This window comes from Antechinus flavipes, chromosome 5, assembly GCF_016432865.1.
Source record: "Antechinus flavipes isolate AdamAnt ecotype Samford, QLD, Australia chromosome 5, AdamAnt_v2, whole genome shotgun sequence".
NCBI lineage: Eukaryota > Metazoa > Chordata > Mammalia > Dasyuromorphia > Dasyuridae > Antechinus > Antechinus flavipes.
Genome location: NC_067402.1, coordinates 36,548,409 through 36,574,539, shown reverse-complemented (window position 1 = coordinate 36,574,539; position 26,131 = coordinate 36,548,409). Strand labels below are relative to the sequence as shown.

Genomic DNA, 26,131 nt, shown 5'->3' with positions numbered 1-26,131 from the left:
AATCTAAAAAAACTTTTTATTTACAAAAAAAGCTTTTTACTTACAAAACATATGCATGGGTAATTTTTCAACATAGATCCTTGCAAAACCTTCTGTTCCAAATTTTCCCTTTTCCTCCCCCATTCCCTCCCCTAGATGGCAAGTAGTCCAATACATGTTAAATATGTTAAAGTATATATTAAATCCAACATATATATACATATTTATACAGTTAGCTTTCTGCACAAGAAAAATTGGATCAAGAAGGAAGAAAAAGAAAAACTGAGAAAGAAAACAAAATACAAATAACAATAGAGAGAATGAAAATGTTACATTGTGGTCCACACTTTTCCCACCGCCCTCCCTCTGGGTGCAGATGGCTCTCTTCATCACAAGATTATTGGAACTGATCTGAATTACCTCATTGTTGAAAAGAGCCACATCCATAAGAACTGTCTTGTTGTTGCCGTGTATAATGATCTCCTGGTCCTGCTCATTTCACTCAGCATCAGTTCATGTAAGTCTCTCCAGGCCTTTCTGAAATCATCCTACTGGTCATTTCTTATAGAACAATAATATTCCATAACATTCATATACCACAATTTATTCAGCCATTCTCCAACTGATGGGCATCCAGTCAGTTTCCAGCTTCTAACCACTACAAAAGGGGCTGCCACAAACATTCTTGCATATACAGATCCCTTTTCCTACTTTAAAATCTCTTTGGGGTATAAGCCCAGTAGAAACACTGCTGGATCAAAGGGTATGCACAGTTTGATAACTTTTTGAGCATAGTTCCAAATTGCTCTCCAGAATGGTTGGATGCATTCACAGTTCCACCTACAATGTATCAGTGTCCCAGTTTTCCCGCATCCCCTCCAACATTCGTCATTATCTTTTTCCTATCATCTTAGCCAATCTGAGAAGTGTGTAGTGGTATCTCAGAGTTGTCTTAATTTGCATTTCTCTGGTGAATAGTGATTTAGAGCAGCTTTTCATATGAGTAGTAATGGTTTTAATTTCTTCATTTGAAAATTGTCTGTTCATATCCTTTGACCATTTATCAACTGGAAAGTGGCTTAAATTCTTATAAAATTGAGTCAATTCTCCATATATTTTAGAAATGAGACTTATCAGAACCCTTAAATGTAAAAATGTTTTCCCAGTTTATTGCTTCACTTCTAATCTTATCTGCATTAGTTTTGTTGGCACAAAAACTTTTAAACTTAATATAATCAAAATTATCTATTTGGTGTTCAATGATGAGTTCCAGTTCTTCTTTGGACACAAATTCCTTCCTTCTCCACAGATCTGAGAGGTATGTTCTTCTAATTTGCTTATAATATCACTCTATGTCTAAATCATGACCCCATTTTGACCTTAACTTGGCATATGGTGTTAGGTGTGGGTCAATGCCTAGTTTCTGCCATACTAGTTTCCAATTTTTCCAGCAGTTTTTGTCAAATAATGAGTTCTTACCCCAAAAGCTGGGGTCTTTGGATTTGTCAAACATTAGATTGCTATAGTTACTTTTTTGTCCTGTGAACCTAACCTATTCCACTGATCACCTATTCTATTTCTTAGCTAGTATCAAATGGTTTTGATGATCACTGCTTTATAATATAGTTTTAAATCTGGCACAGCTTGGCCACTTTCCCAATCTAAATATTTAAATATATGGTCGTTTGATTGCATTTTGTTTTTTTTCTCATTTTTTTAAATTTGGTTTTTCTAATGCAGCAAGATAATTATATAAATACATGTATACATATATTGGATTTAACAAAATATTTTAACATATTTAACATATATTGAATTGTCATCTAAGGCAGGGGGTCGGGGAAGGGGGGAAATTGGGAAAACAAGGTTTTGCAAGGGTCAGTGTTGAAAAACTATCCATACATATGTTTTGTAAATAAAAAGCTTTAATAAAAATAAAATAAATTTAAATTTAAAAAGAAATATATGGCAGAGGAAAACAAGTATGGGTGACAAACACAATGTTCCTTTAGTCTTAAAGCCCAGAGTAGCTGAGGCTGTTAAAAAATAATAAAAAGATAATTTAAAAAAGCAACATAGAGGAAAGGAGAACTTGGAAGAAAAATGCATAGGGTAGAAATGAGAATGCAAAGAGAGAGACTGAGGGCAAAACTACTCCTGTTTTACTTCTCTCTGCTCTTTCAAGGGATTCACCTTTCTATTGTGATGAAAACAGTACAAATGGCCAATGAGAGACCAAAGGCTAAGAGGAAAGCATGTGATGAGTCTGGATCAACTGGCTGATGGGACTGATGATCATGTAGTGAACTTTGAAAAACAGTCACAGACATCAGAGAAGGGTGATCAGCTCGGACCAGGACAGAGAGCCTGACAAGGCAACCAGCATTTATGAATCTCACACTGTGTGCCCCACGGGGCTAAGGGCTGGGGACATAAAGGAAGACCAAAAAGTACATATTCCCTTTTTTCAGGGAGTTCACGCTACATGAGGATTAGTTGGAAAAAAACTATGAGCCCTAACATTTAACTAGTTTTGTGAACCATATCATCTCTATCAGCCTCTATTTCTTCATCTCTAAAATGGGCATAATAATTATTAACTGATTCACAAGATTGTGGTTGTGAGATAGCCGAAAAACTAACTCTTTGAGAACTTTAGCACACTATGTAAATGAGAATGGACCGCTAGAGGCACCATAGTGCACAGAATACTTGGCCTAGAGTCAGGCTGACTCATCTTCCAGAGTTCAAATGCGCCTCAGACACTTAGTAGCTGTGTAATCCTGAGCAACTCACTTAAACCAGTTTGCCTCATTTTCCCCATGTGTAAAATGAGCTGGAGAAGGAAATGGCAAAACACTCTAGTATCTCTGCCAAGAAAATCCCAAATGGGGCCACAGAGAGTCAGACATGACTGAAAAATGAATGAACAACAACATAAATGCAAACATTATTGATTGTTATTAGAAATAGAAATTAGATTAGTTCTCATTCCCAGAAAATATGACAATCCATAGGGAGAAATGCAGTTTTCAGATGGAAAAAAGTACACTCTTCCTAATAATCAGAATGATCCATAAGTAGAAAAGGCTTCCTTGGGAGATAGTGAACTCCTTTCAGTAGAGGTCTTCAAGAAAAGAAGGGATTTTCCTTGGGGAAGAAGTCAGAAAGATGACTCTCAGGTGAACACAGGTTAGATGGATGTAGTGACCTGAGGACTCTCTGAACTCAAGGATTCTGTAACAGTACAGTGGTATTGCCAGTCCATCGTTGATATATGCATAAAAACCATGTCAAGCTATAAAGAATTCAATAATATAAGTAATTCCACGGCATAAGATTTCCTGAAGAATGAACTCATTTTCATGTCAAATTGTTAAAAGACGCTTTGCATTCAAGACATCATTCATTATTGTGGAGCCACATCTGAACGGAACATCTTAATGCTTGAGTCATTAGACATAAAAATATTTTCTAACTCAACTTTTAATTAGGCTCCATTGCTTGGCATAGATCTTATTTATTTTCCTTCATTTTCTGGGGTGAATATATATGTAAGAAATATGCAATTTTTTAATATGTTAAATATCTTTTTCATTTTTATTCATTTTAATTACATATATACATTTCTGAAAAGACTAAAACAGCAGGACCAATAAATGACAGCAAAATGAACACTGACCAGGAAATTCAAAAATGCAAGTTATAGTCCCAGCTCTACTGCTTATGAGGTGTCTGACCTTGCATAAATCATTTAGGCAAACTCTCGTGTTTGTACCTATAAAATGGGCCTAAATAATGCCTGCCTTGCTTCTCTCATAGGACTGTTTTGATGAGGAAATAAGAATGTGTTTTATTTTATAACAATTAGTGTTTGTTGCATATCTGTAAGCTCAATGAGCGCAGGAATAAAATCTCTAAACTTAGTATCTTCTCTCAGCACCTCAAGTAGTATTTTTGTGTACATTTAAGTTTCTTGAACTGAACATATATAAAAGTACTTTAGAAGCTTCAAACTGCTAAACACATATGAGGATAAACAAATATCAGACAAGATTTTTTTCATATTTTTTTACTTAAATACAGTAGGTATTTATTTTGAAACCTTTAACCTCATCTGAAACCTGCCATCCGAATGTCAACCCTGCTCCTCTTCCTTCTAGCCTCTGCACAGCATGGAGGACTTGGATGGTTTTCTCATCTCTGGGCTAACGGCACACAGCGGGACTCACAGTCTTGCTTGGTTTCAAACTGATTTTGGTTGCCACCACAGCCACCAAACCAGAACTGCTGGCAGCTGTGCTGGTCCTGATGGTAGTACCACTTCAAGACAAAGTCATGACACATCCCGGCATCCTTAGTCATGGAACAAGGGTCTGGGATAAGTTAATAAACACTAATTAGTGAATGAGTAGATAGACAGATAGACAGATATACAGATACATGGATGTATGGATGGATAAATAGTTAAGTAGATAAATAGATACATACATACTTAGACACACAGATGATTGGATGGATGGATGGCTAGACAGACAGATAGATAAAAAAAAACAAATGTTGACAGATCTATGACAATCTCCATAAATAGTCATGCTTCACTTGACTGTCTCAGTCACCCTTTTCCTTTCATCAATCTAATCCCAGATTTTTCTGACCATGTGATAACTTCAGGGACATACATCTATACCCTTTGTTGCTATAGCCAGCCAGAGAGAGAGAGAGAGAGAGAGAGAGAGAGAGAGAGAGAGAGAGAGAGAGAGAGAGAGAAGGAGGAAGAAGGAGGGAGGGAAAGAAAGAAGGAAGGAGAGAGAGAGGGAAGAAGGAAGAGAGAAAGGGGGAAAGGAGGATGGAAGGGAGAGAAACAGAGAGATAGAGAAACAGAGGGAGGGAGGGAGAAAGTATGTTTAACAGTAGATCCTGGAGAGCATTAAAGCAGAGTTCAAATCGCAGCAAATCATCTCCTATGTTCAAACATATCCAAAATATCACTAACAGTGGTTTTTACCTCCTTCATGTCCCAGCTAAAAGCCCACCATCAGTTAGCAGCCTTCCTAATCCCCCTTAATTCTAGTGCCTTTGCTCTGTTGATTAGTTCCAGTTTATCCTGTCCATGGCTGATTTGTGTGTGCTGGTCTGGACATTATCTTTGCTCCTGGAGGACAAGGACTGCCTTTTGCCTTTCTTTGCATTCCTAATACCTTGCACATGTTCACTGGCTGATTGAGCCTAACTGGAGTCTTACCACAAAGGAGACTGAGAACTCCATTGTGTTCACTTTCTAGCTTGGACTGCTAGGTGGTGCAGTGGAGAGAGCACTGGCCTTGGACTCAGGAAGCCTCATTTTGGGGAGTTTAAAACCAGATTTAGATACTTTTTAGCTCTGTGACAAGTCATTTCACCTTATCTGCCTTTGTCTCCTCATTTGTAAAATGAGTTAGAGAAGAAATGGCAAACTTATCAAGAAAGCCCCAAATGGGATCACGCAGAGCTGGACACAGAAGAACAATTTCCAGACTAAAGTCTAGTATGTGGACCCAACATGTACTTGGGGTCAAAGGGCCTGGGATCAGTCCAGCGATGTTTCTGGGTTGAGTGACCTGAAGCAAGACATTTCTCTGTTTCTTCATCTGTAAAATGAGGTGGGGCTGGTCTCCTCTGATTCTCTTTCATCTCCAAGTCCTACAATCCTCTGAACTAAAGAACTGCTCTCCCCACCCACCCTTCCAAATCCAAAGTGCACACAATGGCTACCAATAATAGTGATGATGATGGTAATTTTCCTACGGAAGGCCTGGGTCTGTCCCTTTCTCACTGAAGCACTCTCAGTAGCTTCCCCTTGTCTTAGGGGTTGGGAGGGGGAATATCAATTCCTCAGCTAGCCTCCATCTGCTTCTGGCCTCCCTTTCCTTTCTTACTGACATACTTTACCCTCCAGCCAACGCATCAGTCACTTCTCTCTGGTCTTTTGCAAGAGTAGCCCCCTCTGCATGGATTCACCTTCACCTTTTAGAAGTCTTTCACAGTTTAACTCCAGCACCATCTCCATGGGAACCTTTCTCATTGACATCCCCAACCCCCACCCCAAGAATGAGGGCTTTCTCCCTTTTTGTCTTCTAGAACAGAGCCTTGAACACAAATTAATTAATCAAAAGCTAAAGTAAGCTTTTGTGCATTTTCCTTAAAAGACATTCACTACTTGCAACACAGACATGATGCCCCTGGGAGTTTGAAATTATGGGTGTGAATTGTAATGCTAAATGCTAAATGTCAAGCATCAATAAAATTATCTTTCAATGGATAAAAATAACCAATCCCATATCAATAAAAACTAAAATAAGTTGGGTTTTATCTGCTTGGGGTTTGTTTTTGCTTTTGTTTTTACCAAGGTTAGTGGTCTCAGCTTCAGTTTCTTCCGTCTTTTGCAGAGCTTCCATTAGATTTTTTTCAGGTCTATAATGATATTCTATGCCATCTCTGTCAGTCTGGGTGAGGTGGGAAATTTTTGCCCTCATCCCTGCAGAAAGGTCTTTTGTCTTAAGTGCCTTCCAGCGTCTTCCAGAGTCTGACTCATTGAACCTGAACCTGATAAAGTTCAAAGAATCTTTGTTAAGTGCAAAATTCTAAAGGGGGTCTTACATTTTATTATCCAGAAGCTTTCATGAGCAAGGAATTCTTATTCTCTCAAGGCAATCCAACTTTTATTTAAGCACTTACTGTGTGCTGTGCAGTATACTAGTCTTTAGAGGTTTTTAACTTGGAGTTCACAAACCATTCTGTAAACAGATTTTCAGGTCTGTGAACTTGGATGAGAAAAAAGATCATTTCTTTATTCTATTCATTTCTAGTTGAAATTTAGCATTTCTTTCAATGATTTAAATCATTATTCTGAGAAGCAAGTGGTTTCTACCTTCACCAGCCTGTGGGGAGGTACGGCACAAAAAAGGTTGAAAACCCCTACTACAGGGACACACAAACCAGAGGCCAATAATCCCTGCCCTCAAGGAGCTTACTTTCTACTGCCTATAAATACATAATAAAGTAATCTACAAGGACACCTGAACAGAGAGAGAACATGAGAAAGAAGGAGGAACTGAATCAGGAAATGCTTCCAAGAGAGGAAACAGAGGTTTGGGGGAGCCAGAAATGAGGCCGGAGGGACAGCTTGTCCAAGGGTGCAGGGAAAACATGAAGGGGAATAATAAGCCTGGAAAGGCAGACTGGAGCTGGGCTGGAAAAACATTGTAATTCTGAAGAGAGCAGGAGACGAGGAAGCTTAGCCGGGGGCCCCAAGGAGCTGCCGAGGCTGTGCGGGCAGGGGGCGACCTGATGGCCTGGGAGATGAGGTGGGAGCCCAGGTGAGAGATGCTCCAGGGCTGACCAAGCAGAGCCCTGTCAGAGGACTGGCGAGTCCGGTCCGGCCTACCTCTGCGTCAAGGAGGCCTTTCTCCGGTTGTCCCCTCGATGGAGTCTCTCACAGTCTTCTAGAAGTGAGGGAGGTGGGTACTGGTTCACCTCACCTGCAGAAAAAGAAAGGGAAGAAGCACTGGTTCCCTGTTCTCACAATACTCCTCTGACTCCTGCATCCTGCTTCTGAGATTAACCGGGAGACTTTTTTTAAAAACTCATCTCCTCGGGGGCTTTCTCAGTCCGAGGATGTTCCCAAGCTTGGAGCAAAACGTGGCTGAGGTGCCCGGCTGTTCGTGTCAGGCCCCAGCATCCCTGAAGGCAGGAGGGCTGGGACTGCCCAAAGGAGGCTGCAAGGATGAGCTCCCCCAAGGGGAAAGCGTGACCCCTCCTCCCTCCTGGGGCCGGCTGGCTGAGGGGGGCTGCCCATTCGTGCCCGGAGCCTCCAGTGGCGGGGAGCAGACTGAGGAAGGAAGAGGGGGGAGAGCAGAAGTCGAGACATTCTCCAGATACTGTCTACTGAGCTCCCCAAACAGCTTGCTGTCATCTCGGCCTCCCGCCTGGCACTCGCCCCCGCGGCCAATCCACTGACAAGCCTTGTGATTTCTACCTTCACAACGTCCTCTACATGTCTCCCTTTTCCCCACTAACAGCCACCTGGGGAGCACAGCTCCCTCACCCCAGTCCTCCCCTCAGCTGCCAAAGGTCACCAAAGGAACCTCAGTAACCATAAACTGCAGCACTAAGATCTGTAACCAGCCAGTTCACAGGCAGCTCTCGGGCTGCAAGTTACAGACAGCTGCTGATCTTCAGTCCCCGAGGCTTCAATGGCATTTGGGCCAAAATAAACACTCAGACAAACAACAGGGCGGCCCAGCCCAGTAAGTGATAAAATATGCTGGTGTGGCAGCTGCTCCCAAAGCAGCTGGATCCGGGCGGCTGCCCCCTTCTCCTGCCCCCGGTCCCTCCAGCTCTGCTGCTCCCTAGGAACCCCCCCAGTCCTCTGGCTCTGCTGCTCCCCAGGCCCCCCCCAGTCCCTCCGGATCTGCTGCTCCCCAGGGTCCCCCCCAGTCCCTCGGGCTCTGCTGCTCCCCAGGCCCCTCCAGTCCCTCCAGCTCTGCTGCTCCCCAGGGCCCCCCCCAGTCCCTCGGGCTCTGCTGCTCCCCAGGCCCCCCCAGTCCCTCGGGCTCTGCTGCTCCCCAGGCCCCCCCAGTCCCTCCGGCTCTGCTGCTCCCCAGGCCTCCCCCAGTCCCTCCGGCTCTGCTGCTCCCCAGGGCCCCCCCAGTCCCTCCGGATCTGCTGCTCCCCAGGGCCCCCCAGTCCCTCCGGATCTGCTGCTCCCCAGGGCCCCCCCAGTCCCTCCGGCTCTGCTGCTCCCCAGGCCCCCCCAGTCCCTCCAGCTCTGCTGCTCCCCAGGAACCCCCCCAGTCCCTCTGGCTCTGTTGCTTCCCAGGCCCCCCCCAGTCCCTCCGGCTCTGCTGCTCCCCAGAGGAGCTGCCCACCAGTGCCGGCCCACAGGCCACCACCCCCCCACCTGCTCACTTTTCAGAAGGCCCAGGAAGCCCCGGAGGAAGCGCTGGGCGTAATCCATTCCCAGAGGGGAGACATCTGGCAGGTACAGCAGGTGCTGCTCCGGAGGGTAGCTGGCCAGCAGGGCCGACTCTTCCAGATTGGCTCTGGCGCCCAAGGCCACGGCAAAGAGGATGAAGCCTTCACACTTGGCCTCCAGAGAGACTCTGCGCAGCTTCTCCCTGTCCCCGGGGCTGGTCTCGCTGCCCACCATCACCAAGAGGACCCGGTTCTTCCTGGGCAGGGGAGCCTCCTCGAGGATGTTCTCAATGGTCCACTCCAGGGCATGGCCCAGGTAAGGGGGCCCTCCAAGCTGGCGGACAGCCTCCCACAGGTGCCTCTGCATCTGCCCTGGGTGGCTGTACGTGAGCAGGTCAAACTCCTTCTGGACGGGGGGCTCGTCCTCATAAGGGGAGAAGCCCGGGACCCCCTGCTGCACCAGGGCGGCCCTGGCCCCGGCAGGTGAGAGCCTGGGGTGCGGAGCAATGACCAAGTCATTCAGCATGGAGTCCACTAGGCTTCGGGCCGCCCTGAAAGCTTCATGGGTGACCCCGGGGGAGCTGTCCAGAACGTAGGCTATGTCCACGTCCACCTCGATGAGACCAGGGCTGGTCATCTCACACTCCTTGTCAGCTTTGCACCAATCTAAGGGGGAAGCATAACGCGAGAGTGAGAGCACCTTCCCAGGGCAGCACTAAAACCTTCCATGGGAGTATCGATTCAGAGCCCAAGGGAACCTTTGGCAGCCTAAGGGTCTCACCCAAAGTCCCAAAATTTGAACTCAGGCCCTCTTGGAGGGGACCTCTGACAGTCTCAAAGAGAGCTTTCCCTTTTTTTCTTAAATCAGGTTGCCAGCAGCTGCCCTGCTTCAAGCTCCAAAAGTTTGCAGCTAGGATGATTATTAACAACCGATATTTGTACAGAGCTTTAAGATTTGGAAAGCACTTTATAAATGTTCTCTGATTTGATGCTTATAATAATGCTGAAAGATAGCAGCTATTATTATCCCCATTTTACAGATGAGGAAACTGAGGCAGACAAAGTTAGGTCCTTTCCCAAGATCTTCCTAAGTTTCTAAACTTAGATTTTCCTGACTCTAGGTTAAGGATTCTATTTATTGCACCACACAGCTCTTAAAATGAGTTCCCAGGCCGCCGATTAGGGGCCATCCTGCTCCAAATCTATGAACCTACAAATCAGCTTTATAGGAGATCATCCAGGGCTAGAAGAAAAAAAAATAATAATGTATCATCTCTGCTGGCTTACCATAGCAAAGAGTGCAGGAGGCCATGAGCTCTACATTCTCATCATTCTTCTTTTCCCACACATACAGCTTTGTATTATCCATCTAATGTAAAACACACACACACAAGATTCTTGTTAGCATAACTAATTTTAAGAGCGTCCTCAAGACATCTCTCGATCTGTCCCTTCCTCTACACTCAGATGGTCTTCACCATTGTCCATAATTATTTAACTAAATATTTATAATTAGGACTTATAATTGAATTTAACTGAAAAGTTGGTCCTATTTCAATGTGTCTGAAAAATTTACAAAAGTGGATAGAGTGTTGGATGGACTCAAGTTCAAATTCAGCCTTTGATATATACTAATTGCATGCCATGAAGAAGCCACGGAGTGGGATTTACCAAGCTACTCCCTGGGGATAAAAAGAGACATCACATATTATTCTTCCTATTCAGCAACTTACAATCTAGTGTAATATGTGGTACTCAACACTTAAAAAACCACTTTTCTATAATGTGATTTCTCTGTGTGACTATCCCCTCTCCTGGTATAGATAGCAACCCTTCCATGACTTCTCTCTTGGCCATATCTTTCCATCAAAGTTCTCTCTAATGTATTACCATCTTCATTTATTTCTTGATTCGATACAGTATTTTCCAATATGGTTATCATCTGTTCCCACCTCATTCTTTTAGCATCTCAAGGGTCATGGCCTGAGACTTTTGTTTCCTCCATAGCCCTTCTTTTCCAGTTACACATGCTTTCCATGGTACCTTTGATGTTATTTTTATCAAAATATTGGTCAATATTGGTAGCATGCCATTTCCTTGTTCTTACCACCCTGTGGTGTCTTTCCATTGTCCTTTGTCCTTATCTGTGGTCATCTGGGCTTTGTGGCCAAGATGTCAAAGAGATACATTTTTGTAGAAGGAAAAAGTTCAGGATCCCTGAAAGCATCTCCTACATGTAAGCCAGCCCCACTTCTTCCTCCTCCTGTTCAATTCCCTGATGAGCACATTTTCCATGTGCAATGTCTGCCCAAGATATTTCTATGGACTCATCCAAAGAACTACTTATCCAACTGCATCTCACAGTATGGACATTCTACAATTTTATGCTCGTTTAGACTGACCCCTGTCACTTTGCTATAAATGCTTTGCAGCATTTTGGGAAACAGTGAAATTAATACCACAGTCTCTTAAAAGAAAAGCACTGGGAGAACCTCTCCATCATTCTTCAAGGAGTGAATCCTTCTTTTCTATGTGTGGGACAACATCCACGACACTGATAAATAACCTAAAGTCTTCTGTTTGATTTTTTGCTTGCGGCCATATTTAGTAGATCATTGAACAGAGTTACCTCAATCGATCAGCAAACATTAGATTGTAAGCTCCGTAGGACAAGAAGTGCTTTTTGCCTTTCTTTGTGTCGTTTACTTAATGCCTGGTACATAGGCATTAATTTAATAAATGCTTTTTAGCTGAGTGACAATTATTTATTAAGCACCTATTTAACGTCAGCAAGCCAGATACTGGAGATACAAATGTCAAAAATCCCTTCTCAAAAGGAGCTTATATACTAATGGGAAAAGCACTGTACATATTGAAATATATTTGTGATAAAGATAAAGAGAATAAATGTGAATAAAAATAAAGTAGTTAGATAAAAGGCAGTACCCTTCGGAAGAAGGATCCTAGCATTTAGAGGGATAAGGAAGTTTCCTGAGTAAAATGGTGCTTGAGTTGTCTTCAGGGAAGAGAGAGATTCTACAAAGCAGAGTAAAGGAGGGAATGTTCCCAGCATGGGGAACAGTGGGTACAAAAGCAGAAGGTGAAAGGTGATGAACAAGGAGAAAGTCACTTCGGCTAGATCACAGAGTACATGAAAAGGAGGAATATTAAATAAAATGAAAAAATGGGTTGGGACCAGAACATGTAGGACATTAAGAACTAACCAGAGGAGTTTATGTTGTATCCTAGAGGCAATAGGAATTTATTAGGTAGTTGTAAATCAACAAACATTAAGTGCTAACTATGTGCCAGACACTGTGCTAAACCCTGGGAACACACACAAAAAATGTTGAAAACATGATCTCTGACCTCAAAGATTCACATTCTGATGAGGGAGACAACTTGCAAATAAACCATGTACAGTACAGAAAAGGTATATACAGTGTGAATGAAGGGGATCTTGAAGGGAAGGCACTTGGTGGGGAGGAGGACCAGCTAAAGCCTCTTTTAGAAAGTGGAATTTCAGCTGATTCTTGAAGACGGCAACAACCAGAGCAAAGATACAGGCAGGAGATGGAGTAACATGGAGATGGAGTAACATGTACAAGAAAGGCCAGGATCACTGGACAGTAGAGTAGGTAGAGGGGCATAGAGTGTAAGGAAACTGGAAAAGGAGGAAGAAAGAAGGTACTTAAGTTCTAAAGAGAGCATTTTATCATTCTCTAGGAAGGAATGGGAAGCCAGTGGAGATGCCCAGATTTGTATCACCGTGGCAACTGGATGAAGGATGGAGCGCAGTGGGGAAGGACTGGGGCACGGCAGTAGTCTAAGCAGATTCCATGTGGACTGGAGAGAGGGGGACGTGGAAGAAAAATTTTGTAAAGGTAAAATGGCAGGATTTGGCAAATCTGGGGAGGGGAGAGTGGTAAATACAAATAAGTAGCCAAGGACAGTACAGATGTTATAAGCCTAGCTGCTTGGGAAGATGGTGTTATCCCTGATAGTAACAGGAAAATCAGAAAGAGTTTGGAGGGAAAGATAATGAGTTTTATTTTGTACATTTTGAGTTTGAGAGGGCTATAAAACCTCCATTTTGAGATATCCCAAAGGCAGGTGGTGATAGCAGGGACTGGAGGTCAGGAGAGAGACCAGGAATAGATGGATGGAAGGAGCAAAGTCAAATATGTACTTATGGAAAATAACTTTGACTTGAGGCAAAAGGACCATTTGGAAGTCTGTTGCAATAGTCAAGAGGTAATAAAGGTCTGACACAATATGGTGGATTGTAGAGAAAAAAAGTTATATGAGAGAGACATTGTAGAGGTAGAAATGGCAAGATTTGGCTACTGATTTTTTTATGGGGTTGCTGTTGTTCAGTTTTGTGTGACTCTCTGTGACCCCTTTTGGAGTTTTCTTGGGAAAGATACAGGAATGGCTTCCCATTTTCCTCTCCAGTTCATTTTACAACTGGGGAAACTGAGGCAAACATGACTTCCCCAGGATCATAACAGCTGATAAGTGTCTGAAGCTAGGTTTGAACTCAGGAAGATAAGTCTTCCTCACTTCAGGCTTGGCACTCCATCCATTGTACCACCTAGCTCCCCATTTGTAGGAAAAATGAGATGAAAAAGTAAGAATGGTACCAAGACTCTACAACCAGAAAGACTGGAAAATGGTAGTAATCTTTAATAGACAGAGGGAATTGTGCTGAAGTGGAATAACAAGTTCTATTTTTGACATCGAGATAGCTCTGCAACATTCGATTGGAAATGTCCAATAGATAATTAGCAAGATGAGCCTGGAACTCATGCCATATGCTTAGCATTAAATATTCCACTCTGCTCAGCACTCTTGCCAAATTAAGATCTGGAAAGAGCAAAATCCAGAACAATTAATCATGCATCCTCAGAAGAATCTCAGGAAGCTGATAACTAGAAACCACACTCTCAGCAACAGGAAGCATCTAGCTACTTCTTCATCCCAGGCTACTTCACAGGGCCATATTAGGACAGCTATTCACCTGGTTCTGATAATAGCTTAATGGACTGAGATATAATCTAGACCTTTGGAGGAGAATTCAGATTACTTCTGATATCTTCTAGTTTGAATGAAATTTAGAAAGTTATTTTCCTAATCAAAAAGAGGCAGCTCATTGGCTATTCTATTCTTATTGTGAGTTACAACTAACAGGAAGAAGACCAAAAGAATGTCCTATTCAATTTGTCGTAATGGGGATGATATGGCAAGTGACTGTTTCTGTCTCCCAATAAGAGTGTTGGAAAATGGATTAACCAATAGGGTATACAATTATAGTGTTTGTTATTGTTCAGCCATTTTTAGTCCTTTAGTTCTAGACTTCGTGACTCCATTTGGAGTTTTATTGGCAGAGATAGTGAAATGGTTTGCCATTTTCTTCTCCACAGATATAATATACTAATGAGATAAAATGAAGATCCAACCCAAATAAATAATAATGGGAATAAAGCCAGCATATCTCAAAGTACACAGTAGGGATGATCCTATAAGTTGAATATAATTTGAATTTTTTACATTTACATAACATTTTATGGTTTCTCAAAGCACTTTCACATGCATGAAATAGTAATTATATTCCCTATTACTCAAGTATTAATATAATAATTATGAACATATTATGATACTAGTTATATCCACTATCATATAGACTACTAGTAATAATATGTATTAATTAATTGATTAAGAAGGAAAGTGAAGAGGAAGAAAAGGAGAAAAGGGAGGGGAAGAAGAAGCTAGTTGGTATTTGTACAGCCCTTTAATATTTATAAAGTGTTTTACAACAATTATCTTTTTTCCTTTCTCACAATAATCCCTTCAAGAAAACTAAAACAGATATTATCATTCCTACTTTATAGATGAGAAAACTGAGATTTAGAATTACTTAAGTTGAGTAACTTTCCCAGAATCACACATCCACTAAGAGAAGCCAAGAGGAGAAGTCAAACTTCCAACTCTTGGGATAGCACTTTGTTACATTTTTAAATAAATAAAGGAAAATTCAAGTTTAAGTGAACTGTGGAGGAGAGCTAGTCCTTTTTTGCAAAATGATTCATGTTTTTAAAATGCAGGGAATCCACTCAATGTCACTGCTCAGCAAAAGTTTAGTTTTTTGTATTTCTCTTCCTTTCTTTTTTTTTTTGTAGGAAGCAGCAAAGGAAGGTCCCTGGATTGTAGTAGTTCCAAAGGTATTCCCAGGTTCTAGCTTTCATGACTTTTTGGAAGAAAAGCCACCTGGGAGTCCAACCCGGGCTTCCCTGCCATGAACAAATTATGCAAAATCAGATTTTAACCTCCTCGTCTATGAGATGATCCCCCAAATCTCTTTGAACTTTAAAATCCTATGATTCTATGAACTCAGATTTAATTTTTATTATATTTCATATTTTCCTTCAATTAGAGTCTCACTTAAAAAAAAGACACACTTCAAAACTTCCATGGATCTCATGATCATATTTTTTGGTAATTATAAGTATTTATACTTCAGTAATTTTAGTAATTTAACTGTTGATAGAGACCTTAAGTAAAATCTCCCATTTGCTCCCACCAAGAATCAGGATATGAAGTTCCTGGAACTGTTCATTCTCTACCAGGGGTTCACATCAGTCTCCAAGAGATGTCACTGGGGAATGTAGTGAATGCTGTCCTGAGTCACTCTGCTTATCCCTTCCTGCTTTTCCTTGTCAGCTCTGAAGTATATAAAAAATCAATAATACTTCAAAAGTATTGGTATCCAATCTTCAGTCAACTGCTTTGAAATCATCTTAATTTGCTTTGTTCCTTGACATGGCCATCTGGTTACCCCTTTTTTCCCAAAAGAAATCTGGATGCTTTCCCTCTCTTTGTGGTCTTGTGGAGCATGGATCATTTTCATAAACTTGCAGAAATGGAGAACGGAGAGCCAAAGCAATTGTTTTGACAAGAGATTGGAGAAGATAAATAGCATGGTTCTTCAGCTAGCCTGTGTGGGCTTCTTCAGAGTTAGAACCACATTAAAGGTCCTTGCAGAAGATGCGTTGGTGGTATAGTGGTGAGCATAGCTGCCTTCCTTGCAGAAGCCCAGAGGGTTAAAGTTACTAACCTAGGGTCATACAACGAACGTTTGAGGCATGATTAGAACACAAGAGCTCCTGACCCTAACCACTGTGCCACCTAAAAAGGTGAGGGCACTTGTATATTTACAGGCCTGGTGTCTCTTCAACAGCAGAGAGAGAAATGGTGATGACATGGGGCCTTGAAATGGAAATCATGCAATCTGATCAGGATGACTAAAGGCTCCCAATTACTCAACCCCAACACATTTGGGTATTTCCTCACTTTTGTACCCAATATCATAGAACATAATAGTTAGGAGGGACTTTGGAGGTCTTTTCATTTCAAGCTGTCAAACTTGCAGCCAGGTAAAAGTCCCCTGGCCATCCAGGAAATGTTTTACAAAATAAATAAAAATACAAAGTAGATGATGCAAATCTGTGGTTTTCTAAATCAAGATGCCATCCATAAATCCCTTGGTCTGGACCAACATGTTCCTGAACGGGAATCTTCTCTTCTCTGCCACGCCAACAGGTGGTTATCTGGCATCACAGAAGGAGCCATTACTTCCCAAAGGGACCTCGTTCCCCTTCTGGAAGTTCTGTAAGGAAGTTTATTCATTTCATTAAGCTGAGATCAGCCTCGGTTTCATTTTCAGCTAGTTGTGACCTTTGACAGCAAACAATTCTCTGAACATACTCAAGTCTGTCTAGTTGGGAAAGAGAGCTGCATATGGAGATGGATCCATGAGGAGTAATGGGGATGATTTCTCTGTTGAGGGTCCAGTCAGCATGCAACATCTGTCTGGTGCCAGGGACGGTCTTGCACATGTTAGTCCCTTCATTAATATCTGTTTGTTGGGTGGTCGTGTAGGGGGATGAAGAAAGAACAGATGGAAAGCTCAAGCTGATATCCAAGGAACGTTGAAAGATCTAGAGGGAAGTTCTAGGCACACCGGGGCGATCCTTGTATTTGCAGAAAGATCATGGACGAGAATAATGTAAAAGGTGTAGGTGTGTGGGAAAATAAGGGAAAAGGTTTAGAGAAGATGGGTCACAATGTACACTACTGGAGGGACTATCCACGGGGATGAGATTGGAGATCCATTCAAATATTAAAATATACTAATACCTTGGTGGATGTCCTTCATTCTCAAAGAAAACCAAAATGCCTCCCTATGTCACAGTCAAGTTACCGTGTGTCTGACTGTGTCAGATCAATACGAGCCAGGAATGCTCATATTTAGTCCATCATTTAGGGTGGAGTCTCCAACTTTGGGCATTCTGTGTTTCTTCTGAGCTAATTCAATTCTGCTTTTCCCACAGAGCATAGCATCTTCTCTGATGAGGGCGTGCCAGGCTGGGTAGTCCTGTACTAGTGTCTCTCATGTTGCACAATCAATTCTAAAGTTCTTAAGAGAGCCCTTCTATTGCTTTCTCTGATTGCCTTGTGAGTGCTTGCCAAATGTGAATTCTCCCTAAAATTGTCTTTTTGGCAAGTGTACATTTGGCAGTCCAACATGTCTAATGGCTCCAGTCTAATGGAGCTGTGACCTCCGCAGGAGAGGCGGAATGCTTGGCAGTACTAATACCAAATAGCTACCGATGAGCTCTGCCGTGGATAACTGTGCTCCCTCCTTGCTTATTAAATCCCTTAAGACTCTCTGGGCCTGAAATGGGTTTTGAGACAGGGTGACTCGAATGTTCCCTGCTTCTTCTACTACCTACCTGTGTAAGCTGTAGCAATCACTGAAATCTGTGGGCTTCCGTGTTCTCATCCATCAAATATAGAAGCTGAGCTGAACTTGAAATTTTGGGGAAGGAGAGAGAGCCTTCCCTGTATTCTCAACAGATGCACCTGCCTATCCTGTCTATGCTAAGCATATGGCTGCCTTCTTTAGGATAATCTCTTGGTTATCATACTACCTAATTACCATAATGATCTAATCCATGTTTTAAGCTTTTTATGCATTAATTATTTCTATCTCTATGGTAAAGTATACTTTTTGAATGTATTTTTAAAATTTAAATAAAAGGTTTTTATTTTCAAAATATCTTCAAAAGACAGTTTTCAACATTTACCTTGCAAAACCTTGTGTTCCAAATTTTTTCTCCCTCCCTTTGCCTCAACCCCTCCCCTAGACAGCAAGTAATCCAAAATATGTTAAATATATGCAATTCTTCGATACTATTTCCATAAATATCACGCTGTGCAAAAAAAATCAGATCAAAAAGGAAAAAAATAAAAAAGATAAGAAAAGCAAGCACACAACAAAAAAGGTGAAAATGCTACATTGTGATCCACACATTCAGTTCTCACTGTCCTCTCTTTGGATACAGATGGCTCTCTCCATCACAGAATCATTGGAAGTGGTTTGAATCATCTCATTGTTGAAGAGGGCCACGTCCATCAGAACTGATCATCGTATAATTTTCTTATTGCTGTGTACAATGACCTCCTGGTTCTGCTCATTTCACTCAGCATCAGTCCATGTAAGTCTCTCCAACCCACTCTGTATTCATCCTGATGATCATTTCTTACAGAACAATAATATTCCATAACATTCATATCCCATTATTCAGCCATTCTCCAACTGATGGGCAGCCACTCAATTTCCAGTTTCTGCCACCAACATTTTTGCACATGTGGGTCCCTTTCCCTCCTTTATAATCTCCTTGGGATACAAACCTAGTAGAGACACTGTTGGATCAAAGGGTATGCACAGTTTTATAGCCCTTTGGGCATAGTTCCAAATTGCTCTCCAGAATGGTTGGATCAGTTCATAGTTCCACCAAACTTGTATCAGTGTTCCAGTTTTCCTACATCCCCTCCAACATTTGTCATTATCTTTTCCTCTCATCTTAGCCAATCTGAGAGGTGTGTGGTGATATCTCAGAGTTGTCTTAATTTGCATTTCTGTGCTCAATAGTGACTTGGAGTCTTTTTTCATATGACTAAAAATGGTTTTAATTTCTCTATCTGAAAATTGTCTATTCATATCTTTTCAGTCTGGTAAGATATACATAACAATCCCTCATTTTATCACTATAACTTTTATAAATGAGTAGTTCGTAGATGTAGAAATCCAGAGTTTAAGTTGTCATGAAACATCTACTAAGTGCCCTCTATATACAAGGCACTATACTAAGATTTTAAAATTGACACATGAAAATACTTTGTTTTCTGAATTCAGTAGCCATGCATTTAGTTAAAATTTATGTCATATCTATGTTTTCTTTCACAACGTGACTATTATGGAAATGTTTTGCATGACCATACATGTATAACCAATATAAAATTGTTTGCCTCTTCAAGGAAGGTAGGGGGAAGGAAGGCAGGAAAGGAGAAAATTTGGAAGTTTTAAAAAAGAATGTTAAAAATTGTTTTTACATGTAAATAAGGAAAATTGTAATACGAATGCTTCATTTTACTTTATAGGAAAATGTGCTTGCATTTTATAGGAAAAGTGGACCATTCAAACCTGAAAGAATGCATATTGCAATAGCCCTGAAATCACCAGTCCACTATTTTCTTCTTATAAAATAACTTGAGCATTTTTTCTCTTTTATTTCAGAACACAAAGCAAGCTAAATAGTTTTATCAAGAAAAATTTGCCTAAAATTTTGAAATATGTATTTGAAGGCTACAAAGTATAGGAGTGTGTGGGGGGAGGAATAAGTGACTGAAAATATCAACATACATTTCAAATCCAGCTTGTAAGACAGTCAACAAGCATTTATTAAGCTCCTACTATGTACCAGGAACTCAACTAAGCCCTGGTGCATTTATGAAGCAACATGATGTAGTTAAACAGGATATGTTAAAAGAATGCAGAAGACCCATTCTTTTAATGGTCTTCTACACTTCTCATATCCCTTCCAACATTTATCATTATCTTTTCCTATCATCTTAGTCAATCTGAGAGGTGTGTAATGTCTCAGAGTTGTCTTAATTTGCATTTCTCTGATAAATACTGATTTAAAGCATTTTTTCATGTGACTAGAAATAGAAAAACCATTTTTAAAAAATGTAAATTACATGTGAGCAAGACTTTAAAATATTAGAAACTTTTAGCAATGAATACTAGTTTCATTATTAAATAGGAGAGAGAGAGAGAGAGAGAGAGAGAGAGAGAGAGAGTGTGTGTGAATGAGGGATATATATCTATATATGTATGTGTGTATATCTGTATCTATATATATGTGTGTGTGTGTCACACACAGAGACAGAGAGAGACAGAGACAGAGACAGAGAGACAGAGAGAAACAGGGTGAATAGAGAAAGAGATAGAAAGAAAGAGAAATAAGGATAACAATCCTGTTCAAACAAAACAAAAGCAAGATATATGTGAGTCCCGACTTCATTAATTTCTCAGCAGTGTGACCTTGGTTAAGCTACTTCTAATGGCACCTTAGTTTTCTCGTCTGTAAAACAGACTTAATGACTTCCGAGGCTCTCTCCCACTCTCACATCCTGTCATTTGGGGGAGAGGCTGGCTTCTTTAAATGGAGCTTTTTAGTGCGAAGTCATCAGTGTTCTTTTTAGCCAGAGGATACATATGGTTATGGTTTTGAATAAAAACAACACAATAATAATCCTGGAGAAAAAAGAGGAAAGCTCACTACATGTCAGCAGCAAGCACTTCTGGGCAAAGCTAATAGGAAGAGAAATAACTTGGTTTTTATCTATTCCTGACCAGGATCAGTTCAGATGGAGATAGCCACACACACACACACACACACACACACACACACACACACACACACACATACACACACACACACACATATACACACACACACACACACACACACACACACACACACACACCAACAAGGACTTCATGACTGATCCTACATGACTATCCAAGCTCACAGAAAATACAGCCACATCTTTGTCCCTCTGCCTCCCCAAGCCATTGCACAGATATTACCAGGGGCATTCACATGCTTTTAGTTAGCAAGAATCATTCCTTTTTTATTAACCAATAAAGTTTTTTTTTTAAGTTCATTCTTTATGACAATGATGATGAAAGCAAGGAAGATGATGACATAAAAATAACTCACATTTATTAGAGTCAAAGGACAAGTTTTAAATCTTGCATCCATTTGATATAACTTATGGAATCCTAAAATAAGTCATCCTTTCCTCTTGGGTTTTGGTCTTCGTCATCTGTAAAACTAGGGGTTTGGTACAAATGATCTCTACAATTCCCTATGACACTAAATCCTCACAGTATCCAATCAGTAGAATCCTATGCTCTCAAGGGTAGGGATTGTGGCTTGGCTTTGCTTTTAAGGACAAAACCCACCATTTTAGGAAAATTCCAATAAGCCAGCAGGCTTTACTTCATTCACTATTCTACAGCCACACCCTCACAAGTGGCTTGCTGGTATACCCTTTCTTCATCACTCATTCATCTCCATCTTATGAACCATGATCAGATCAACTCTATCATTGCTCCTGATTTGGGTCTCTCACCAGACCTCTCTTCCTCACTAGTGATCATTCACCTTAGAACAACTGGTCCTGAGCTTTCTTGAATTGGGGGAAAACTTATTTACTGAGACTCCTATTTCAGGAAAGCTCAATCATGTTTCATTCGCCCACTCTCTGCACTTCAGGAGATTCCACTTTCTCTCTCTCTCAGAAAGATATAGTTTCTGTCACAACCTCTTTTTGATTAGATCTATTCTTGTTTGTGCTTTGCTTGACCAGGACTGTTATCCCTATTTCTCTTTCTCTCTGTCTCTGTCTCTGCCCCCCCCCACTCTCTCTCTCTGTCAATCTCTGTCTCTGTGTCTCTCTGCCTATATATATATATATATATATATATATATATATATATGTGCATATCTATATGTATATGTAAATGTATATGTATACATGCATGTATATCCCTCCTCCCCCCTCTTGTTCTGTCTACTACTTAATAATGAGACTAATATTCATTGCTAAAAGTTTCTAATATTTTAAAGTCTTGCTTGCATGTGATTTATATTTTTTAACAGTTTACCCATTTTTGGTCTTATGAATAAAATGCTCTAAATCACTACTGATTAGAGCAGTGGTTCTCAAACTTTTGTTTTCAGTATCTTTATCCTATTAAAAATTATTGAGGCTCTCTCCAAAGTGTTTTTTTTTTTAATCTGGGTTATATTTATAGACATTTACCATATTGGAAATAAAAACTATTTTTGAATTTATAGACTCTCTAAAAGGGTTTCAGAGATCTCCAGGATTCTCTAGACCATATTTTGAGAACCACTGGATTAGAGAAATGCAAATTAAGACAACTCTGACACATTGCATACCTCTCAGATTGACTAACATAATGATAAATGTTGAAGGGGATGTGGGAAAATTGGGACATTAATATATTGTTGGTGGAGTTGTGAACTGATCCAACCATCCTGGAGAGCAATTTGGAACTATACCCAAAGGGCTATCAAACAGTGCATACTCTTTGACCCATCAGTGTTTCTACTGGGCTTATGTTCCAAAGAGATCTTAAAGGAGGGAAAGGTTCCTGTATGTGCCAAAATGTTTGTGGCAGCCCTGTTTGTAGTGGCTAGAAACTGGACACTGAGTGGATGCCCATCAGTTGGGAAATGGCTGAATAAGTTGTGGTATATGAATGCTATGGAATATTATTGTTCTGTAAGAAACGATCAGCAGGATTATTTCAGAGAAACCTAGGGAGACTTACATGAACTAATGCTGAGTGAAATGAGCAGAACCAGGAGATCATTATTCATAGCAACAAGAAGATTATATGGTGATCAATTCTGATGGATGTGGCTCTTTTCAACAGTGAGATGATTCTCTCCAGTTCTAATGATCTTGTGATGGAGAGAGTCATCTGCTTCTAGAGAGATGACTGTGGGAACTGAGTGTGGATCATAACATAGTATTTTCACTTTTTTGTTGTTTGCTTGCATTTTATTTTCTTATTTTTTCCTTTTTGATCTGATTTTTCTTGTGCAGCAGATAATTATGGATATAAAGAAAAATTGCACATATTTAACATATATTGGATTACTTGTCATCTAGGGAAAGGGGTTTTTTTTGGCAGGGGTGAATGTTGAAAACTATCTTTGCATGTATTTTGAAAATGTAGAGCTATTAAAATTTTTTAAATTTTAAAGTTAATATGCATTATGAACAAGAAAAAATAAAACAATTTTTAAAAGGGATTTGCCATATAAAGGTAGGATAATTTTAACTGTAATCTATGCTTTTGTTTTGAGAGAGGGGAAATCTGTGGAAAACTGATTAAAATTAACTGTCTGGCAATCAACTGGTAATCAACAGATTGCCTGGGAGCTCAGAGAATTTTATGAATTCTATTTGCAATCTGTATTTTAAGATAGATAATTTTTTTTGTTTGGTTGTTTTGTTTTTAAGCTTTGCAGAGAAGGGAGACCATTTGGAACTGGAACCTTCAAAGAAGACTAAAATTCTCTTGAACTAATTCATCACCTCTAATCATACAAATGCTCTACCCCAGGAAACTTGGGTTTTTCCTTCACTCTCAGAAAAAAAGAGAGGGGATGATGAGGAGTATAGAGAGCTCAAGAGAAGGTCCAAGCTAAGCCAGCCATTGTGACCTCTGCTGAGCAACATTGGGCAAGCCAATGATCATCTAACTCAATATTCTGTCTTGGGCAATAGTAGCATTATGAGGAGTTTCATAGGAGTTTTTAGTCCATAGTTTTACTCTGTAAGTAAATCTCAAAGACTCATTTATTCCCACTTAGATTTTTAAATTTTTTAACCTGAGCTTATCTACATGAAAGACAAGCTTTGGGCTGCTCTGAATGAGCTATTTAAAAGGACACTAATAATTGGTTTATTGGTTCAAGCTCAAAACCTAAGAAGAGGATTTACTAACCATAGCTAAATTGGAAAGGAAAAGTAGGCTCCATGTTATAAATATTAATGATATTACTATGGGAGGAAAGAGCATATACTCTTCCTAGTAGTTCTCTGTGAGGGCCAAATCCATGGTCAAGAATGCTAAACAAATCATAGAAGGAGATTAGGTTCAAGCTACCATATTGGGTTGATCAGGATGAAAAATGAAACAAGAATCAAGAGAAACCATTAAAATTGTCAGAATCTCTTCCCAGAAAAGTCCAGGAATTGAGAAAAAGAGATTTAGGAGAAATGAAACAGTTCAGACTTCGGACTTGAGCTAAAAAGGGGTTAGGCTAGCAAATGAGATAAGGAAGGGAGCCCTCTGGGGGAGCTCCCTTGGTCTCCTTCCTCTGATCTTTGCTCATACTCTGGGACTCTGGGAGTCCAGCTTCTTTCTTCTCAGTATCCTGCCAAGAAAAGACTAGCCCCAAAAGGATAATAAGCTTTGCCAATGCACAAGACACTTCCTTAAATCACATCCCCAGTCCCGGTTCTGCTTCAGCATCCTGTTCACAATCTATCTCCTTGCCACAAGGACCTACACACCTCCTATTTGCTGAATCAATGAAATCTCTCCCTCCCTCCAAAATACCCCAACAACAACAAAACTCTAACTTGTGAGAAACAAAATAAAAGGAAAGCTAAGTTACAGCAGACTCTGTTCGTCAGAACACTCGCAGAGGGCCCGTGGACATGGTAAGGGTCTGCGGAAGCCCCAGTATTTTATCAAAGACCCCATCTTTATTGCCTGCTAACTCCTCAGACAGCTGTGAATACAGCAAGTTTGCACATGAGCCATTCGACCATCACGAGGGACACATGGAGAGAGAGGTAAGTCTGAATTCATTAACTGAACATCTGGAAGGGAAGGTTACCTCCTCTTTGGCGGAACACATTATCCCCAAACATTTCCATCTGGGTGACCCCACTGTGCATTTAAAACCAGAGTTAGGAACACTGGGTCCTCAGTCTGAAGGGGAATTCTCACATGCTGAAGGGACTGAAGTCCAGGGATAGGAAGCCAAGTTAAATAGGTATAAGGGCCAGAGGTAGGATCTGAATCCCAATCCTCTCTCTAGAGTCATTGCTCATGGTATACATGCTGCCCTACGGTAGGCGTTTGTGCAATGCCGAGTCCTTCCCTAAAACAGTGCCGGGAACATAGTACGTGCCAAATACATGCTTATTGAAGAGCTGATATGTACTAACCCAAAGCTCCCCTCCTCTTTTGAAAGACCCCAAAACCATCCCACTAAATTAAGAAGCCATCACACCTGCCAGTGACCCTACGGAGTAAGGCCATGAGTGATGGCCCAAAGTTTCTTTCCTGCTTACAAGCTCGAATATTGCTCAATCTCTGGTCCTCAAAGTTTTCCCCTCATCCCCATAGCATGAATAATCACCAGACCTCCAGAGAAGAGCCCTACCAAAGCCCACCAGCTCTGGGTTGGGAGGGTGCCCCATTTTCTTCCCTGAATGGCCTTCCCACTATAAGAGCATTCCCTCTATAAAAGGCTTGTTTTATTGCCTTGCTGTACATTCCAAGTTTCTTGCACTGAGCCCTGGCCTTTCCAACCTTCCTAAGTGGGCATCAAGTCCCCTTTCTGCCCAGCACTCCTGGCGGCCCCCTAGACGCAGCTCACCGACAAGGCCTGCCGTAAGAGGGGATCGTCGCTGAAGGTGATCACGGCAGGAATGACATCCAAAGCGCTGAACTCCAGCATGGCCGTGCTGATGGAAGCGGCATCAGAGCACGGGCCCGCCACCAGGAAGATGGCGACCTTCCTCATGAGGACGCCCCGGCGAATGCGTTTGAAGACATTTCTGGCCACAAATCTCAGGGCAGCGCCAAGGTCCCTCCGGCCCGCCGACTGTTCCAAAGGTATGTTCCTGATGGCTTGGAGGAGTGAGTTCTTGTTCTGAAAGTCCGAGAAGCGGACCAAGTAATGCATTTTGGTACTGTATGAGATAATGGCCACCCGGGCATCAGTTGGACAGTTGTTTTGGCTGATGCTCATCCGTCTTAACAGTAACAGCAAAATGTCCCTCATCCTCTCAAATGCTGACTCTGTGACACCTTCGGACATGTCCAGAGCAAACACCACTTCAGTTGGGAACACTGGGCATTTGGCTTCATCTTGAAAAGAAGAATAACAAATAACTAAGACTTTAGTGACAGCTCAGAAAATCCCATGTTTCTAAGCAAGAAAAA

General features: G+C 41.2%; 1 protein-coding gene across 2 annotated transcripts; it reads right to left on the bottom strand.

Moving 5' to 3' along the window:
• Positions 1-26,082, bottom strand: LOC127564612 (collagen alpha-4(VI) chain-like). 2 transcript variants are annotated; one of them, XM_052001296.1, is made up of 6 exons: positions 25,563-26,082; positions 10,222-10,303; positions 8,929-9,600; positions 7,406-7,499; positions 6,365-6,564; positions 1-4,355 (listed from the first exon to the last, which is right to left on the bottom strand). In XM_052001296.1, the coding sequence occupies exons 1-6, from the start codon at positions 26,004-26,006 to the stop codon at positions 4,177-4,179; spliced, it is 1,671 nt and encodes a 556-aa protein (XP_051857256.1). In that variant the 5' UTR covers positions 26,007-26,082; the 3' UTR covers positions 1-4,176. The 2 variants fall into 2 exon arrangements, with proteins under 2 accessions (XP_051857256.1, XP_051857258.1); XM_052001298.1 differs by lacking the exon at positions 6,365-6,564 and having other exon boundaries at positions 4,256-4,355.
• Between the last annotated feature and the right edge of the window lie 49 nt (positions 26,083-26,131).

Excerpts from the sequence above, each read along its gene's own strand:
- LOC127564612 (XM_052001296.1), bottom strand. The coding sequence starts at position 26,006 with ATGTCCGAAGGTGTCACAGAGTCAGCATTTGAGAGGATGAGGGACATT. Across the intron at positions 10,304-25,562 it reads TCTTACGGCAGGCCTTGTCG|ATGGATAATACAAAGCTGTA; the intron begins GTGAGCTGCGTC and ends GTTTTACATTAG. Across the intron at positions 4,356-6,364 it reads AGCTGAGACCACTAACCTTG|ACCCTTGTTCCATGACTAAG; the intron begins GTAAAAACAAAA and ends AACTTATCCCAG.